General features: G+C 39.9%; 2 protein-coding genes and 1 long non-coding RNA gene across 3 annotated transcripts in view; 2 read left to right on the plus strand and 1 right to left on the minus strand.

Annotated features, from left to right (window-relative positions):
- LOC146581125 (ribonuclease inhibitor-like) overlaps positions 1-1,845 on the plus strand; it is a gene marked incomplete at its 5' end in the record, with an annotated part of 128,609 nt that extends 126,764 nt beyond the window's left edge. The window contains one exon of the mRNA XM_085268088.1: positions 1,650-1,845. Within this exon, the coding sequence (XP_085124214.1) occupies positions 1,650-1,845 (196 nt within the window). The remainder of the gene's footprint in view (positions 1-1,649) is intronic.
- Positions 1,846-7,059: 5,214 nt separating this feature from the next.
- Positions 7,060-19,620, plus strand: part of LOC146581131 (uncharacterized) — a 76,267-nt gene continuing 63,706 nt past the window's right edge. Inside the window, exon 1 of the long non-coding RNA XR_014891302.1 lies at positions 7,060-7,217. This is a non-coding gene — a long non-coding RNA (uncharacterized LOC146581131). The remainder of the gene's footprint in view (positions 7,218-19,620) is intronic.
- On the minus strand, positions 15,284-16,066 carry LOC146581132 (uncharacterized). Its single transcript, XM_085250820.1, has one exon. The coding sequence runs from the start codon at positions 16,064-16,066 to the stop codon at positions 15,371-15,373; it is 696 nt and encodes a 231-aa protein (XP_085106946.1). The 3' UTR covers positions 15,284-15,370.

Below are 19,620 nucleotides of genomic sequence, written 5' to 3' on the forward strand. Positions count from 1 at the left end.
TCATTTTGAAGAGGAGTTTAGTCTGAAGGTCGACTCTGGCAAGGCGTTAGAGGCAGAGGACATTACACTGATTAACTGTGTAGTGTTCTTCCTTACATTTCTAAGTATCAGACACAACAATGAATAATCCACGGCTGACTCTCTTTAGCAGGTCAAAGGTCACGGCACACAGCAGACAGTGGGAAATATTATAACTCTGATCATTTATCAGCACATATCCATATGTAAAAAAACAAAGCTGACACTGTGAGACTTGATCAGAGGTGTGATCATCACAGCAGAGGCCTTTGTGTCAAAGTCACTGAGGATCAAACAGAAACACATGAAGCAGATTTTCCTGTTCTGGCTTTTTATAGCAGATAACCTTCAAAATATTCTGTAGTCGATCAAAAACTGAAGCAAACCATGAATCAACATGTGAACATGAGCTGATGCTGCTGAAGTGAAGCAAAGTAACAGAGGTTTGATTACAGACACAGCTGAGAGTTTGTAATCTGTCATCATTTTAAAAGGTTTAAATTTCTTCAGTATTGAACAGCAGAAATGAGGCTTTGTTTTCAGAGGCTGACTGCAGTGAACACAACAGCAGACTGGTGCGTAATAAGCAGTGAATAATGCAGGAAACAGACTTTTGAAGGATTGAATGAATCAACATCGCTTTATTCAAATTAAAACCATTTAAATAGGAAAATCCATTTTTTTACAGCCGCCTCTAATGCTGGGTAATGTCAGCTGGTCCATGTGCAGCTGGTTGTGAGGCTCAGGGAGCGTCTACAAAGTGCAACACTGAAAGAACATCATCCATAAATATTGAGTAATAACTGGACTCTCATACAGCGAGACTCAAATGACTTTAAACATCAGCTTATCCTGCTGATCCAAGTCCAACACTGAGTTTGTAAAAACATGTTTGTCAATTATTTTATTTTGCTTCTGAGGAAAATGATTCAATAACTTGCTGCTAATACACAACATTTCATCATATTTCCTCATAACCCTCTTTTGTCTGAACATTTGATCCCACTGACTTTTATTGTGATTTGGCGCTATATAAATAAAATTGAATTGAATTGAATTTGAATTTGCGATAAAGGATCCACAGAGTTTGGTGACAATAATGACAGTAGATGTTTGTGTGAAAGTGCTGGAAGCAAATTAGTGTGTGATGTTCTTTCAGTGTTGCACTTTGTGGATGCTCCCTGAGCACTGGTCTCACAGCCAGCTGCACATAGAGACCAGTGTTGTTAGTCCAGGTCAGAAGATGACTTGTTGGAATGAAAATGAGCTTGTAGTTTGTCTGCTTTAATAATGTGACTGGAAAAAGGTGTTGGACTTCAAATATGTCCATTTCTTTCACACTTCACCTTTAAAAGTGAAGCCTTGTGGTTCCTGGAAGGAAAAACACGACTTTTTCAAGTCTTTGTCCTGTTTTTATGATAAATGTACGACTTTAATGTGAAACATTCAGAGTTTTTTCTCTTGTTGTGTTTGTTTGAAGCTGCTTCCTGTTGGCTTCAGCTGTTTGGAGTTTCCATTTTCTAAACTTCTACATTCTGAACCTTCTTCAGCTCTGAACAGATGATGAAACACTGAATGATTTCAAGCTCACACTTTGTCTAATAAACTTACATCTTTCATTCTTTATACAGATTGTGGGGCTGTGGTTTGTCAGAGATCAGCTGTGATTATCTGGCAGCAGCACTGAAGTCCAACCCCTCCCATCTGAGACAGCTGGACCTGAGCTCCAACAACAAGCTGCAGGATTCAGGAGTGAAGCATCTGTGTGGTTTCCTGGAGAGTCCAGGATGTGGACTTGAAACTCTGAGGTCAGTCAGCATGTTTTAGTTGTGCTGAGATGAATATGATGTGAAAGTTGTGCTGACACTAAACTGCAGACATCAGGCTGATATTATACTGATCCACACTGAGGATCTTCATGGTAAAGTCTGTTTTCTTCTTCTCTGGTTTAGTCCATTGACTGCAGCAGAACAATGTTCACATTTTAAACCTTCAAAGAAGAAGAAAAATCCTCTACTGGATAATTCACTGTGAAACTCTCAAACTCTTCATTCCACCTTAAAGTCTGTCTGACACTGAAATCCAAAGCAAAATGTCCATTTGCTTTACAGACAGCAGTCCAACACAAACATACACACATCATCCAAAACACAGTCCAACATCCAAATCTCCTCCACTGCCAGCATGAATGATGGGAAAGAGAAGGAGGAACTGTGAGGAGAAAACTATTAGGAGGCAAAGAAACACAGACTCAAAGATTTTACATGTACATGGACGATGCCCCGTCACAGAGGGAATCGCGCGGGGCTTCCAGCACACTCTTTATTTATACTTCAAGTAAGCTTTCACAGCAGTAGGTGTGGCATGTTCAGAATCCAAAAACATTTCCATAAAAGGAAAGAGAGAGAGAGAGAGAGAGAGACCGTTAACTTGTCTGTTAACACAGGAAGCAGTATGGTATGTCACAGCACTCTTCTGCACATATGGTTTCCCTTTTCCTGTGGTTTCCAATTCCAATTCTTCTTCCTTTAACTGAAGCTACAACTAAACATAATCACAAAACTAAAAATCTTCCATCAGGAACGCTCTGACATTCAGGGTTAGAATGAGTTTCATAAAGCAGACTGTGAAGATCAAAGCTGCATTAGAAAGCTTACATGAATGAATGAGTGGACAGAAGTGGACAGAGATCATCTGAAGCACTTCAAAGGCTTTAAATCAGCACATTTCTCTTTATTCTTTATCAACTCTGTTAGTTTCTCTGTTTTCTGTGGAATGAAGCTAACAGCAGGCTAATAAGATGCTGACCAATAGGTTTCTATTAAAGGTTGTAATTTGCATATGAAAAAGTGCTTTGGCTCAGCAGGGATCAGCTTACTGGTAGGATACAGCTGCTGGATGGGATTAGCATGTCATAGCTATCTACCAAATTGCTAACTGGGGGATTTCAGGCCATCTATGAATCATTTTTGCTACTGTTTATTCAGCTTAGGCTCACAGGGCTGCAACCTGTGCCCTAGCTGTCATAGGGCAAGAGGCGTGGTCCACCTGCACAGGTGAGCAGTCCATCACAGGGCCAACAGAGAGACACAGAGAAGCACTCTCTCACATCCACACCTACAGCCAATTTAGAAGCACCAATGAACCTAAGCAGCATTTCATTGGACTGTGGGAGAACATCCAACCTCCACAGAAAGGCCAACAAGCTTCAACCTACAACCTTCTTGCTTTAATAAATAATAATAATGGATTGCATTTATATAGCGCTTTTCATGTGAAAATCTCCCAGTCAGTTCCTCACAGCACACTTCAATCATTTCCCTCCCACAGCATCAGGACCAGGGCTTTTTCTCTCTTTGGTCCCACTAAGAGATTTCCACTGTCCTGAATTCGACAAGTGGCACAAAAACAAACCAATGGAGGACCCAGTAGAGTGCAATCAGATAAAGAGTTTATTAAGAACACACGTACGGGAAGAAGTACACAGCATCACATCTGCGGACTTCTTCTGCCAAAAATACACAGGGAATGGTTTATATATCATCAGGGTTTGACGCCCCCTCTTGCGTTCTATAATTCTATAACATATTTTTGTATTTCTAAGAACATCATTTGCATCTTGTACAGACAATGAGACAATTTTAGAGCTAAGGTCAGACACAGAAGTTCCTCTTTCTAACATCTTTTCCCAAATATGGCGATGATTACAGGCCCTGGAGATACCCGTGGACTTGTCCTCCTGTTTTATAAGGAAAAAAACATGAAATTAAAATAATAGCACATAGTAAGAAATTAAGAAAAAAAAATTCTTTTTTTTCTTTTTCTCCTGTCACCTGTTACTAAGTAAACTCAAATGCCACAGGTTGCAACAAGAAGCTGAATACATTCAGGCCTTCACTCAAGCTGGTTTCTAGATTATATGTATGTGTTTTGTAAGCGTGTATGCAGTTTTAACCTTCTTTAACTGACCACAAAATGCAATGTGTATAAAATGGTCTTAGCTGTACCTGTAATAAAAAGGTTAATGTAAAGTCAGCAGGTTTTAATAAACATCTTAATGCAGTATCAATACTATAGATTATATCATTAATGATGCAGAATGTATTGAAGCCATAAAATAATTTAGGACCATGACACTTTTATTCCACAATCAGAGAGAAAGAAACAGAGAGAGAGTGCAGGACAGACAGACAGGTGACAGTCTCAGGTGTATACATTGCTACAAAACAGCACAAAAGAAGGAGGATTTAGTGTTTGTGTTATTACGAGTGCTAAACAAGAAGAGTTCCCAGATGCTACAGTGGACACATGTGTGACTCCTGTGATTAAAGCAACTTTCTTTCAGCTTAACGAGTGAACCGTCAGCTCGTTCAAACACACGTTAAAGTCCGTTTGGCTCGACACCACCGAACAGAGGCAGCAATATAACATAGCTAACATTAACAGTGCAGTGAATCCTGCTTGTGCCGTGATATTCATGACTGCAAACCGAGCAGCATCACTGACTTTCAGCTTGTTGTGTTTGTGGATATATGACTGACTTTAATTATCCACAAAATCATCAGATTCTCTGTAAGATTAAGGTCGACTATCGAACGGCGTATAAAGTAAAGGCTTTAAAACAAAGTAAACGCTGAAAGTACAAACTTCGCTAATGTCACATAACTTGGCCGGCATGTGGCCAACAGTAATGTTTTAATGTTCTTCATTATTAAACATTTGCACATAAATAAGTGCAAGTGTTTTTCTTTTTGCAGCATTTTTCTTTTTGAAGCATTTTTCATTTTCCAAGTGTTTTCTGAAGTTGCAGTCCGTTTGGCCTCTCAGGGCCCACCTAAATATATTATCATGCTGTTTACAACTACATGAATGTGATTTATTACTATTACTGAAGGTCCGCGGCTTGTAGCCGAAAATTAGCTTTACTTTGTTGTCTGGGTCAAGTTTGCTAGCGAGAGAAAGAGAAAGGCTGTTCCAACGGAACTTATTGTTTCAGAGGAAAACACGAACACAGTGTACAGTCGAGTCTTAATAGCTTACTTACAACTGGGCTTATCAGGCACTCTTTTTGGCTGCAGTGGTTATTATTATATTTACATGCTTCCAGCTCCTGTTTCTGCTCGATGACAACTCATACTTTTCCTTTTTCTCCCTCCTCGCGCTCACAGACACATAACGGGTATGGCAGTCCATTCTCCCTGCAGCACGGACTACACTGCCAATGAGGCTACATTCTTTAGGGCTATGCCTGTAGCATTCTGCCTATTAGCTTAGCACAACAACAACAACAACAAAAAGGCGCTCTCTCACCCAGGAAACACACAGTCGCAGAGAGAGCGACACCGTGTAACCATGGCAACCGTAACGCTGCCGCCTGGAACAACGGAACATAACTGTCAAACAAAAGAGTCCTGACCCGCGACAATATGAATCAGGAAAATACCGCCGTGTAATCCATTTATTTCAACAAAGTAACTGTATTCTAAATACCACATGATACAGTTACGGTAACTGTAACGGAATACAGTTACTCTTATTTTGTATTTTAAATACATAACGGCGGTATATGTATTCCGTTACTCCCCAACACTGGGTGTTACCTCCTTTACACAGTATCACCTTAAAGCACTTGTTGCAGGCTGCTGAGTTTGGATCTTTTGCTGAGAAGTACAGCCAGACTTTTGACCGCTTCGTCTTGGGCATTTTTAATCTGTAGCTCTGCTCTAAAAGAACATATGTACCTGGGCCCGCCTACTATCCTTGGAAAGGTAAAATGATTGGCTAGAATCTAAAGTGTATGACATGTCAGGAAAAAAAAGCACCGAAATGTGTGCTGCATTTCGGTCTGGTTACTGCCGTTTATGTCAGAACTGGTGCCATAATGGCACTGGATACTGGTGCCCATCCCTACTGAGTGCCATAGGACACTTAACCTTTGTTTCCATATGCTGGGAACTTCCTATTTTTTCCAAGGAGGACGGGAAAATGTGTGAAAATCTCCCAGTCAGTTCCTCACAGCACACTTCAATCATTTCCCTCCCACAGCATCAGGACCAGGGCTTTTTCTCTCTTTGGTCCCACTAAGAGATTTCCACACAAACACCTCATCAGTGGGACTCTCAGAGCTACCAGCCCTTTGCTATAATCACAAAGCTCTTCATTGAAATCAATGATATCAAAGCTGGAATCAAATGAGTCCAAGTCTTCTGCTGATTCAGCATCACATTCATCTTTGCTCCTTGTTCTGCATCCCCACCATGGACTTCATTCCTTTCCAAGCCAGCCTTGAGTGTCCTTTATTCAGCTCATCCTCTGCTTTACTTTTACACCTGATTTTAGCTGCTTTATCTCTCTTTCAACAAGTTTCTGTGCCTCAATCTTTTTCTTCTCTCCCTCACAACAAGACAGCTTCTTCTGCCTGAGAACATGTTGGAGTGATTTACTAATCCAGGGCTGCTTATTGGGGGAAATACTTCCTGTTTCCAAAGTAATCCCCATTTTTCCCAGAAAGAAATGTAAGTAGAAATCGATGATCTAAGTGAGAACATGAGCCTTTAAAAAGTCCCAGTGGGTGCAGTCAAAGCAGTCCCTCAGTCCCAGTATAGAGTCTTTGGTCCAGACTGGAACAACTGTGTGCCCAGTTTGAGCTCTCTTCAGTCCTGTGACCTGACAGACCCAGAGGGGCCATCACATCACATTTAGAAGCTCCCCTAATGGAGCCACAACACATGTCCAACACTTAGTCTGTCTTGTTGGACCAACTGGAAGAAATGATTCAAGGACTTAGTCACAGAACAGAGATTCAAATCTCCAAAATCCAACTGGCTGCATCAGGACATATAGTCTGAAACTCTGCACAGTTTCCTGTTTGAAGCTGCTTCCTGTTGGCTTCAGCTGTTTGGAGTTTCCATTTTCTAAACTTCTACATTCTGAACCTTCTTCAGCTCTGAACAGATGATGAAACACTGAATGATTTCAAGCTCACACTTTGTCTAATAAACTTACATCTTTCATTCTTTATACAGATTGAAGGACTGTGGTTTGTCAGAGATCAGCTGTGATTATCTGGCAGAAGCGCTGAAGTCCAACCCCTCCCATCTGAGACAGCTGGAGCTGCAAGGAAACAACCTGAAGGATCCAGATGTGAAGCAGCTGTCTGATCTTCAGCAGAGTCCAGACTACAGACTGGAGACTCTGGGGTCAGTAGAGTGATGGAGTGAGTGGGTGGTGCTGTCAGCAGTATTGTACTAAACACAGTCAGTATGAAACAAAGATCCAGTGTTTCCTGTAAAGCTGCAGCTTCTCAGTGAAGCTGTGAGAGGAGAATGGTGACAGGCTTCAGGATTGGACACAAACACTTCCTGTTTCTGACCTTTATGGTCACCATAGTAACGGCTGACACGCTCTGATCAAACGCTGTCAACAGCCAATCAGCTCTCTGAACAAAGCAGCACGCAGACCAATGACTTCATTCATTTCCAAGTTTAAAGCAGTGAAGAACACAGTCTGTAGGTGAGGAAGAATTTAGTGAGAGCAGATGTTTGGATGGAATTCCTCCAGTTAACAGCTGGAACCGTCCATCTGGATTGTTGGGCTTGTTGTTGGGGTTCCTACAGAGCTCAGAGTGGACACACCAAGGTTCTTCTAATGAATGAAAGTCCAAACTCAAACTAGGAGGGAAAAACATTTTCATCAACTTCAATAAAAATCCAAACATTAGAAAAAGTGAAGCAACAATGAGTCCTAGTACAGTCCCAGCACTGAAGTCCCTGCTGCTCTTTATACTGGATGTGCTGCATCACTGACTGACAGCTGATGAAGAGTCTCTGGAAACACTCGTTTATCTCCTCTGCTCTTCCTTCTTCTCTCTGCAGGTGGTGATGGTAAACAGGACGGTGTGTGTGCTGAGAGAGGAGGAGCTGTGTCCTGATGATCCAGAGAGGTTGAAGCAGCAGCAGCTTGTGTGTAGAGACGCTCTGACTGGGCCATGTTACTGGGAGGTGGAGAGGAGAGCTTCATCCAGCAGTGACTGACAGAGGAATGAGAAGAAGTGCAGATGACTGTCAGTGCTGCAGAGTGAACTGCTCTGAGAACAGCTCCACTGTCAGACACAATGTAGAGTCCAGCATCATCCCTGTGTGTCCCTCTGGATCTGACAGAGGATCATCAGTGTATCTGGACTGCTCTGCTGCTGCTCTGTCCTTCTACAGTCTCTGCACAGTCTCTGTCTGACTCTGGCTTCAGACCCTCCTGGATCAAACTCGCCTGGAAAGACTTTCAAATTCAAATTCAAATTTTATTTGTCACACACACAACCATACCCAGTATGACATGAGGTGAAATGCTTGTAGCTGTGCAATGCCCGACCATTAAATGACAGTGGTTTTACACTATTTACAATTTACAGGTTATTACAAAATGTACAGATTTAACTTAGAAATTTACAGTAAAAATGTGCAAATAGCAGAAAGAGATTATAAGGAAGTGTACATGAAGAAAAACCAGAGTGCGTGTGGTGATGTGATGTGTGTGAGAGTCCAGTCTTATAGTGATGTGATGTGTGTGGGAGAGTTCGGTTCTAAACCTGGTTCACGCCGCAATGTATTGCGCCATTTTCCGGGTCCACAAATCAAAACAAACGCATCGTGTTGGAACGACGACGACAAGAGACATGTTTAAAAGCAGCTCAAAAGAAAACGGACGGTATAGAGACCGATTGCGTCCAGAGGCGAAGCAGCAGCACTTGGAAAAAATTAGAGTGCATCGCAAATCTGGACCCATATGAAATAGGGCTTTGGAGTTGACGTCATGCCGCAATGCATTGTGGGAGCGCGGCACCATTTTCGGGGTCTACGAATCAAAACAAACACACTGTGTTGGAACAACGATTACAAGATGCTTAAAAGCAGCTCAAAAGAGAATGGACTGTATAGAGACCGATTTCGTTCAGAGGTGAAGCGGTGGTACTTGCAGAAAATAGCGTGCATTGGAAATGTCGACCCGTATGAAATACGGCCGTGGAGTAGAAACCCTGAAGACCAACCGCTATTGACGTAGCCTGACATATTTTCGTACCTTGTCTGTGGAGTCAGCACATACAAGTCGTCATTCAAACAAAGGTAAGTCAGCTCGAGTACTGCGAGTGAAATGCGTTTGATTTCCCTGCAAACTTTCACATTAGTGCAGCATAAATTCATTCATGAGGGGAAATTACAGTGAGAACATGTGGAGGCTGTTAGGTGGATAACATAGTGAGTTCAGTGCATTGATGTGACATTGTCCTGAAGGATTTACTTATTCTTTATGGTTAAAGAAATTGCACTAATTTATTCATATTTATTATAAATAATCCTAATTATACATCTTGCTTCCATGTTTGTATCCTGTGTCACTAAAAATACATTTTATTTTAGTTTTATACATTGATTATTACATACTTTAGGTTCATTTTCTGCAGGCAGGTTTCTGACAGAGAACAGGCAGATTTACACTATAACATGCAGCGTTCTATAGATGGACACATAAAGAAATGAAAAATTACATGTATGTGCTAACTTTCTAAACACTTTGTTACATTTAGTTTCATAATTACAAGTCACTGGAGGCGCACATCCAATTTACAAATGGCTGGGTGCAAGATTTTGCTATTTTCAAGCCGCCAAACTGTGAGTACGTCGTCATTCATACCAAGGTAAGTAAGCTGGAGGACATCGAGTGTAAGAGCCATTGTCCACCCCCCACCATAATTAATGTTATACATTTATCATTGAACTGCTAAAATATCGTTATCATATCATGTGCCCATAATTGTAAAGTAGATGCAAACTAACACATTGATAATCGGGCAAATTATTACTTATCGCCAATTTGTGTCCTCCCTGTCTCATTGAATTTATTGTCTTTACATCAACCTTGTCCTTGTATGTTCCAGGTACTGCACTCCCAAAGATTGAATGAACCTGCATTACGGCCATGAGTAATTGTAAGCACCACGGGGAAGGTCGAAGCCGCACACTGAACATGCTGAACATCCTACCTAAATAAATCCCAGCAGGAAGCATGTTTTAATAGTGTGATTGGGCCATCTGAAGATCCTACCTATATAAATCCAAGCAGGAAGCATGTTTTAATAGTGTGATTGGGCCATCTGAACATGCTACCTATATAAATCCAAGCAGGAAGCATGTTTTAATAGTGTGATTGGGCCATCTGAAGATCCTACCTATATAAATCCAAGCAGGAAGCATGTTTTAATAGTGTGATTGGGCCATCTGAACATGCTACCTATATAAATCCAAGCAGGAAGCATGTTTTAATAGTGTGATTGGGCCATCTGAACATGCTACCTATATAAATCCAAGCAGGAAGCATGTTTTAATAGTGTGATTGGGCCATCTGAACATGCTACCTATATAAATCCAAGCAGGAAGCATGTTTTAATAGTGTGATTGGGCCATCTGAACACCCTACCTATATAAATCCAAGCAGGAAGCATGTTTTAATAGTGTGATTGGGCCATCAGAACATCCTACCTATATAAATCCAAGAAGGAAGCATGTTTTAATAGTGTGATTGGGCCATCTGAACACCCTACCTATATAAATCCAAGCAGGAAGCATGTTTTAATAGTGTGATTGGGCCATCTGAACACCCTACCTATATAAATCCAAGAAGGAAGCATGTTTTAATAGTGTGATTGGGCCATCTGAACATGCTACCTATATAAATCCAAGAAGGAAGCATGTTTTAATAGTGTGATTGGGCCATCTGAACATGCTACCTATATAAATCCAAGAAGGAAGCATGTTTTAATAGTGTGATTTGGCCATCTGAACATGCTACCTATATAAATCCAAGAAGGAAGCATGTTTTAATAGTGTGATTGGGTCATCTGAACACCCTACCTATATAAATCCCAGCAGGAAGCATGTTTTAATAGTGTGATTGGGTCATCTGAACATGCTACCTATATAAATCCCAGCAGGAAGCATGTTTTAATAGTGTGATTGGGTCATCTGAACACGCTACCTATATAAATCCCAGCAGGAAGCATGTTTTAATAGTGTGATTGGGCCATCTGAACATGCTACCTATATAAATCCCAGCAGGAAGCATGTTTTAATAGTGTGATTGGGTCATCTGAACGTGCTACCTATACGACAGAGCCATTATCCACGTAAGGTAGCATATTCTGATAAGTTAGCACGGATTGATAGACAAGACTATAAATTTACGCTACGGTAGGATGTTTTGACAGAACACCTTTTCTCGTCCCCAACATTTTTCTTTTGTTAAGCTTACTGTTATCAAGGCATGGTAAATGAACAGTAAACCTTGCCTGATGACTAATCTTCCCGTTTCCCTCTCATTGATTTATTTGGGTTGTCATGGCAGAAGTATTAAACAATGCCTTTTATTAGAACATAAGCATTTAAATGCAGTAATTGTATTTGAATTAGTTAAACATGAGTGGGCAACTCTGACCATGACAAGACTGCATTTGCTCTAAAGAATTAATAAAAAATTTAGACATATTGTTGTCATTATTTTTACTCTTCAATTTTATGTGTTTTTTCTTTAAGATGGTATCAGAAGTTGCTCCTCCACCATGAAAAAAACCATCTGCATATATTCTTTCACTACATCCACGATTCTCCTCTGTGGTCTTCCTCATTCATCCTGTTTGGAGCTTAATGTTCAACATCCTTTATCTATTAAAATTACAGAAGGAGAAGAAAGTAATCATCAGAGCAGGAATCATGATAAATGATAAATAGATTACCAGTACATATTGTATTGTATTGTATTGTATCTTTATTTGTTTCAGACATATAAAACAAAAAACAATATATACACACTACATATATTTTCATTTACAGATACGAATATATATGTAGATATACACACACACATGTATGTGTTCAGATAAACAAAAAATATATAATGAAAAACAAAATCGTCTGACATAATGTAACAATGTTTGGTCTGAAAAGGAGTAGGAAGAAGTATGAACATACTTATTAATTCCTACCCCTGCTCAACATCTTATTGATCCCACATAATTCACCTAATTCCCATCATCACATACTCCACACGATACACGAGGAGAACCTATATAAACATGGCTACCGTGATTGATATAATTTGGATATAATTTGATATTTTTATACATACAATGGGTGATCATCTTTATCGGTATCATATTCTTCCAAAATCAGTTTTCGAAGTATTTTCATGAACTTACTAATTCCTGAGCATTGCTGTAGATCTATAGTAAAACTATTCCACAGTTTTACCCCATAAATAGTGACACAAAAGGTTTTAACCTTTGACCGTGCTTTAAGAATCCTTAGATTCAATTTCCCCCTCAATTCATAGTCTCCTTCTCTGTCATAGAACATCCTCTGTATATTTCCTGGTAACATATTGTATCTGGCCTTGTACATAATTTTTGCAGTTTTATATTTTATAAGATCCATAAACTTCAGTATTTTTAATTTCAAAAACATGATGTTAGTATGGTCTCTAAATCCTGCTTTATTAATCATCCTGATTGCTTTTTTTTGAATTTTACATATTGGTTGAAGTGCAGTTTTATATGTGTTTCCCCAAATTTTCACACAGTATTCCAAATATGGCAATATAAGTGAACAATAAAGCACCCGGAGTGATTTGGAAGGCAAAAAATATTTAACTTTACTTAGTACGGAGATGCTTCTTGACAGTTTGGCTTGTATATGCTTTATGTGAGGTTTCCAGCAGATTTTGTTATCTATTATCACACCCAGAAATTTTGTATCCGAAACTTGCTGTATTTCAACATTGTTTACTAATAATTTTGCTCCTGCATCTTTTTTACAATTTCCGAATAACATAAATGTAGTTTTTTCCAAATTTAATGATAACTTATTTCTATCAAACCATGTTTTCAGTTTAATCATTTCTTGTGTGACAATTTCCAAAAGCTGCTGTAAGTTCTCTCCAGTACAAAAAATATTTGTATCATCTGCAAATAGAATAAACTGTAGTATATCTGATGTTCTGCATATATCATTGATATAGAGGATAAACAGCTTTGGTCCCAATACTGACCCCTGCGGAACTCCACAAACAATGTCCATACACTCTGATTGATATTCCCCAATTTTCACAAATTGCTGCCTGTCTCTCAAATAACTCTTTACCCATTCTAACACCACTCCTCTAATGCCGTAGTACTCCAGTTTATCAAGTAATATGTCATGATTAATTGTGTCAAAAGCTTTTTTTAGGTCAATGAATACACTAACTATACATTGTCTTTTATCTATATTGTTGGTGATATTTTCGATCAGTTCCATTAATGCCAATGATGTTGATCTATTTGATCTGAAACCATACTGACTATCCATTATTATTTTGTGTTTATCTATAAATTTGTCAAGTCTATTACTAAAGACTTTTTCCAGTATTTTTGAAAATTGAGAAAGTAGAGAGACAGGCCTATAATTTGTGAATTGGTGTCTGTCACCATTTTTAAACAGTGGTGTTACTTTAGCTGTTTTCATTTGTTTTGGGAATGTACCAGTTTGTAAGGACAAATTGCAAATGTGTGTTAAGGGTTTGGAAATGCCCTCTATCACTCTCTTAACGATTTCCATATCAATGTCGTCAGAGTCTGTAGAGTTTTTTGTTTGTGATTTCCCAACAATATCAATGATTTCCATTTCTTCCACCACCGTTAAGAACATTGAATGAGGATTGCGGTCAATGAGTCTAGTTTCTTTCTCTACAGAATCTGTTATATCAGGAATTGTTTCAGCCAAGTCTGGCCCAACACTTACAAAGAATTTGTTGAAATCATTTACCACATCTCTCATATTAGTAATATTTCTATCATTATTTGCGAAATACGAAGGATAGTCTGCCTGCCCCGAGCCCTTTTTGATGATGGTATTTAATGTTTTCCAGATCCCTTTAATATTATTTTTATTCATAATCAGTAATTTTTCATAGTATTCCTTTTTACATGACCTTAAAATACTCGTTAATTTATTTTTATATTTCTTGTATTTATTTTCAGCTTCTGTGCTTCTGTTCATTATAAATTCTCTGTATAAGGTATTTTTCTTCTTACATGCATTTTGCAATCCTTTTGTAATCCATGGGCACTCTGCATATTTTTGTTTTTTACTATATTTCTTTACTGGGCAATGACTATTATATAACAGTTTAAATTTTCCTAAAAAAATCTCATAAGCTTTATCAATATTTTTTTCCTTATACAGCATCTCCCATTCTTGCTTGAGTAAATCACTTTTGAATGCGTTTATTGACTCTTCTGTTCTCACTCGTTTGTATTTTATTGTGTTTTGCTGTTTAACCTTCCTGTAATTGCTGTTATACACTATAAAAACAGGTAGATGATCACTGATGTCATTAATTAGGAGACCACTTATGGTTCTATTTTCTATTTCATTAGTAAATATATTGTCTATTAGGGTTGCCGACTGTGCTGTAATCCTGCTGGGCTTAGTGATCACTGGAAAAAGTCCCAAGCTATACATTGTATTAATAAATTCCTCTGTCGCTCTCTGCTTGTTTGGATTTAGTAGATCTATGTTAAAATCCCCACAAATGAACATGACTTTTTGATTTGTCCTAATGAATGTTTTATCTACCCACTCCTTAAAAATTTCAATATTAGAACCTGGTGTTCTGTATATACAGCTTACAATGACATTTTTCTCTTTTCCCATACTAATTTCTATTGTTACACACTCTAATATATTATCTACCGCCATCGTCATTTTTTCTACCACCTTGTATTTTAAATTTTTATCCACAAACAAGGCCACACCACCGCCATTCTTATTCTTTCTATTTGTAAGATTTAATTCATATCCATCTATTACAAAGTCCTCTCCTTTCTGTTTATTAATCCATGTTTCAGATACTGCAATCACACTGAATGGATGTGTAAATTTGCTTAAATATTCCCTTATTTTGTGAAAATTTGCATATAAACTTCTACTATTAAAGTGGATTATAGATATTTTGCCGTCGACCTTGACAGTTTTGTTGAATTGTTCTTCAGTATGATAGTAGCAGGTATTTTTGATGTTAAAAAAGTTCAGTTCTGGATCAATGTCCTGCTCTGTGAAGTGTGTTTTGTATTCCGTGTTTACTGGTGAATTTATCTCCTGATTAGCAATCCTTTGTGGTAGCAATGTATAATTCCCAGATAATGAATTAATTGATTGTTTCATACTTGAATACGTTACGCTTTAGCTTCCGTTGTTGTCTTCTATTACCTGCTTTGATGACTGTAGATTGTTTGTCCCGCTCCTTGCCTTTGTAGTCAAGTGACCTGTTAATATTTTTCCAGATCCTGGATGCATTTGATGACCAGCACCTTGGCTTCCTCCGGTGTACCGTTGAGCTTTATAAATATTTTACAGTTTGCAGTCCAGGTGTTCTGAATTTTACCAAGTTTCTTTAGGTATCGTGCTTTCTTCGCTATGTCAGCATTGGATTTGGTTAGATGGTCATTCATGTAGACGTTCGATCCTTTTAGTTTCCTCCCCTGCTTCAGCAGTGCATTCTTGTGTTTCCTGTTTACAAATCTTATGATGATAGCTGGTTTATCACTAGCATTTCTCCTGGGCAAGGGGTGGCATGCCTCGATGTTATTACAGTCCAGGTCGATCCCTTTCGACTGCAAGAAACCAGCTACTTGTTGCTCCGCAGAGCTCCCATCCAGATCTCCTTGCTCCTCTTTACTGCCAGCAGTCACAGCCCGAGCATATGACCGGGGTTTTATGTACAGCCCTGTGATGATCACGTCGTTCATTCTGGTATATTGCTCCAGGTCCGCGACCCTGCTCTCCAGATAGACGATCCGTTTCTCCTTCTCTGCATTCTGGTTACGTAGCGACCTTATTTCCTCGACTAAGTCTAGGATATATTTCTGTTGTAGCTTGATAGCCGATGTTTCCTCAGTTAGAAAGTCCAATGACTTTTTGATGTCCTCAATTTCATCGGCGTTCGGTGTTCTCTTAGGCCCCATTGAGCTTGTTGTCTTGCTCGCTCCGTTCACCGTCTTGTCACTGTTGATTTACTTGTTGGTGCCTTGCTAGAGGATCCTGGGCCCAGTGGCTGCTGGAGGATCCTGGGCCTGGTGGAGCAGTAGGATCCTGGGCCTAGTGGCTGCTGGAGGATCCTGGGCCTGGTGGAGCAGTAGGATCCTGGGCCTAGTGGCTGCTGGAGGATCCTGGGCCTGGTGGAGCAGTAGGATCCTGGGCCTGGTGGCTGCTGGAGGATCCTGGGCCTGGTGGAGCAGTAGGATCCTGGGCCTGGTGGCTGCTGGAGGATCCTGGGCCTGGTGGAGCAGTAGGATCCTGGGCCTGGTGGAGCAGTAGGATCCTGGGCCTAGTGGCTGCTGGAGGATCCTGGGCCTGGTGGAGCAGTAGGATCCTGGGCCTAGTGGCTGCTGGAGGATCCTGGGCCTAGTGGCTGCTGTTGAGGCTTAGGGTCTGCCTGCTGGGCAGATGGCTTCTGTAGTCACTGACTACACTGTGTAGATTGTACTTACGCAGAAGTCAATATAATTGCAGTCTGCAAGCGATCTGCTGCGAATGAGACGTCAAACACACACTGTGGCATATATGCGAGTGGACTCCGATATGTTCGCATGCCCTAAAGTGAGGCTGGCGAGATAAGAATCACACCATCCCATCTGCTGTACTCCCTGTCACCAGATCTTGTTTTTACATACAAACATAACACATAATTTCTCTGATAACGCTGCATTGGATGGGTTTATTAATGGTGGGCTGAAATTGTACTACAGTCTGCTGGTGAGGAACTTTTTTGAGTGTTGAATAAAATGTCCTCCACAATCTGTATATGAATTGTCATTAAAACCACAGAGATTATAAAGGAAAGAAAAGTGGGACAATGCCCATCAACATATAGTGTATATTTTCTGAAACATTACAAAGATGCAGGTAATTCTGGGTTCACCTGAATTACAGATTAGACTGGTGGACAAACAGAGATGTTGTGTACAACTGGTGACAGCATCAGTGACAACAAATTAATCAGCGAGGCTGGAAGCAGAATTAGGAGGCGTCAGAGTCAGCGAGGGTCAGAGATCGACGAACAAATTTCCCACCTTCATGGATAATGCATCCCCCTCAGAAGGATTCAAAATTTGGGCCACGAAGAACAGTTCAGGAAACCTATTTTATTGTTTCGTCTGTGAAACTGTATAAATGAAATGTAAATTATGTTAAAGGCAAACACATTTGTAAGCCATAAGAAACAAACATGCTTTGCAATATACCTTCAAACATCTGTATAGATTTGATACAATATTTATTAACTGAATTTGCTAACATGTCTTACATAGTGAGTGTGTTTCTTTTACTGATGATATTTCAATGATATGTATTTTTATGACTAAATAATGCTCTATCGAACACCTGGCAATAACAGCAGGTGTGGCAATTTTGTAATTTGTTGTTTAAATTTGATATTATTTCAGGCAGTATATTTTCTTAGCCTTTGTCATACTCATACTTAACCCTCACAGGCTCAAATTAAGTTTTTGTTGCTAATGCACAAAATAATACCTGCAGTGGTACTTCTGAGTAAAAAAAACTCATAAAATATGTATGTGGGGTGATCAGGTTGTTAGCTTTTAACTGTTGCAAATCTGCAACGCCTGCCTTGAGAGGGTTAACAAAGCAATCTCAGAAACCGTACAGTAATTTGGGGTGTGGATCACAGGGTGAAGAGTGGGGGTCACCCAGAGTCAGAATGCAGTGAAATATCTCTGTCACCTCTTGCAGATTTTCTGTAATCTGAGCTCAAAGATGAGAAAATATATAGTACAGTACTGTAAATTGGGTAAAGTTTACTGTTGATTTTCTGGAAAACCGTACAGTAATTTGGGCTGTGGATCACTGGGTGAAAAGTGGAGATGAACCAAAACTGGGAGTGGATTGTGAAGTACAATAGTGTCAGGACACAAAAGACTGCGTTTCTAAGCCAGTCGGCACCCGCACCGTAATATGCATAAGAATAGTGCAACAACATTTTAGGTGCGGCTGGCTTGACTGTGTCGTCGTAAGTGAGGGCTCACTTGACCGCGGTCAAATATGGTGCTGGAGAAACAAACTACAGAGAACTTTGTAAAGAGAGTATTGAGTGCTTTGGCGATGTAAATGGACTGGTTCTTATATAGTACTCAAAGCACTTTAAAGAACTTGCCTCATTCAGGTGTACACAAGCACTTTTCTCTGTAAGCACTTTCTGTGTAATGTTCACACACATTCGGAGAGCAACTCTGGGTTGGTATCTTGCCCAGGGATATTTGGCATGCAGACGGGGATTGAAGCACCTTCCTCTACTACCTGAGCAAAGCCACCCCATGTTCGTCTGTGCACAGATTTCTTTCAATACAGTATTATCACAATTGTGCAAAAATACAGGCATGAAAGCTTAAAGTGCGCGATCACAATAAAGGTGACGCTCAGAGACTGACTGAGTGATCTGAGAACTCATCAGCGCTCATCACTGCCTTCACTTACTTGCTGCTATGGGTGCAGGAATAACACAGTTATGCAGTTACTTTCTCAGTCTGCTAGAGCCTCCACTTGAACGCAAGAACCTTCATTTATCTTCTCAAACGGAATTCAAAATGTTTTTTACAAATTGAAGGATTAAGGGCAGCACGGTGGCACGGTGGTTAGCACTGTTGCCGCACAGCAAGAAGGTCCTGAGTTCAATTCCAACACCAGGCCGGGGTCTTTCTGTGTGGAGTTTGCATGTTCTCCCCGTGTTTGCGTGGGTTCTCTCCGGGTACTCCGGCTTCGTCCCACCGTCCAAAGACATGCAGCTTGTGGGGATAGGTTAATTGGATAATACAAATTGTCACTAGGTGTGAATGTGCGAGTGAATGTGAGTGTGAATGGTTGTCTGTCCCTGTGTGTTGGCCCTGCGACAGACTGGCGACCTGTCCAGGGTGTACCCTGCCTCTCGCCCTATGACAGCTGGGATAGGCTCCAGCGCCCCCTGCGACCCTGAAAAGGATAAGCGGAAGCGAATGGATGGATGGATGAAGGATTAAGATATAAATCGCAGAAGCATCGATCCACACATTCAAAGAAGAACAACCCAACAAACTCTTCATAAAACTCCAAGAGATATGAAAATCTTTATTTCTGTCTATTCTGTGTTGTTAATAACATCACATCTTCACATAGTAGCAAAAACATATTAAACAAACATTAATCTCAACATGCATACTGTACTTCAAGTTTCTCTCATGGAAAGGCCAGTGTTACTTTTATAGTATCCTTTCCATAAATATCATAAATATCTTTACCCATGTAGTGGAATTATTTTATTTTTTCATTTTAGTTAACAAGTATAATGTGACCACATTCACTTTTTATCAGGACAAGCTACACCACCACGGTGGTTAGCATACAATAACACTGCCTTGTTCTCAAAGCTTCTTGCTAACTGTACTTTTTTCTGAGATGTTCTCTTTAAGTAAGGATACTGAAAGTGTAAGCAGCACTCTTCAGCTGGAGCGTCCATCAAGTTTTACAT

The sequence above is a fragment of the Mchenga conophoros genome, linkage group LG3 (genome assembly GCF_057382185.1).
Source record: "Mchenga conophoros isolate Kocher_MC1m ecotype Shallow Benthic linkage group LG3, M_conophoros_male_GT1.1, whole genome shotgun sequence".
NCBI classification, from domain to species: Eukaryota; Metazoa; Chordata; class Actinopteri; order Cichliformes; family Cichlidae; genus Mchenga; species Mchenga conophoros.

What these genes read in the sequence shown, in the direction of transcription:
- LOC146581132 (XM_085250820.1), bottom strand. Translation starts at nt 16,066, where the DNA reads ATGGGGCCTAAGAGAACACCGAACGCCGATGAAATTGAGGACATCAAA.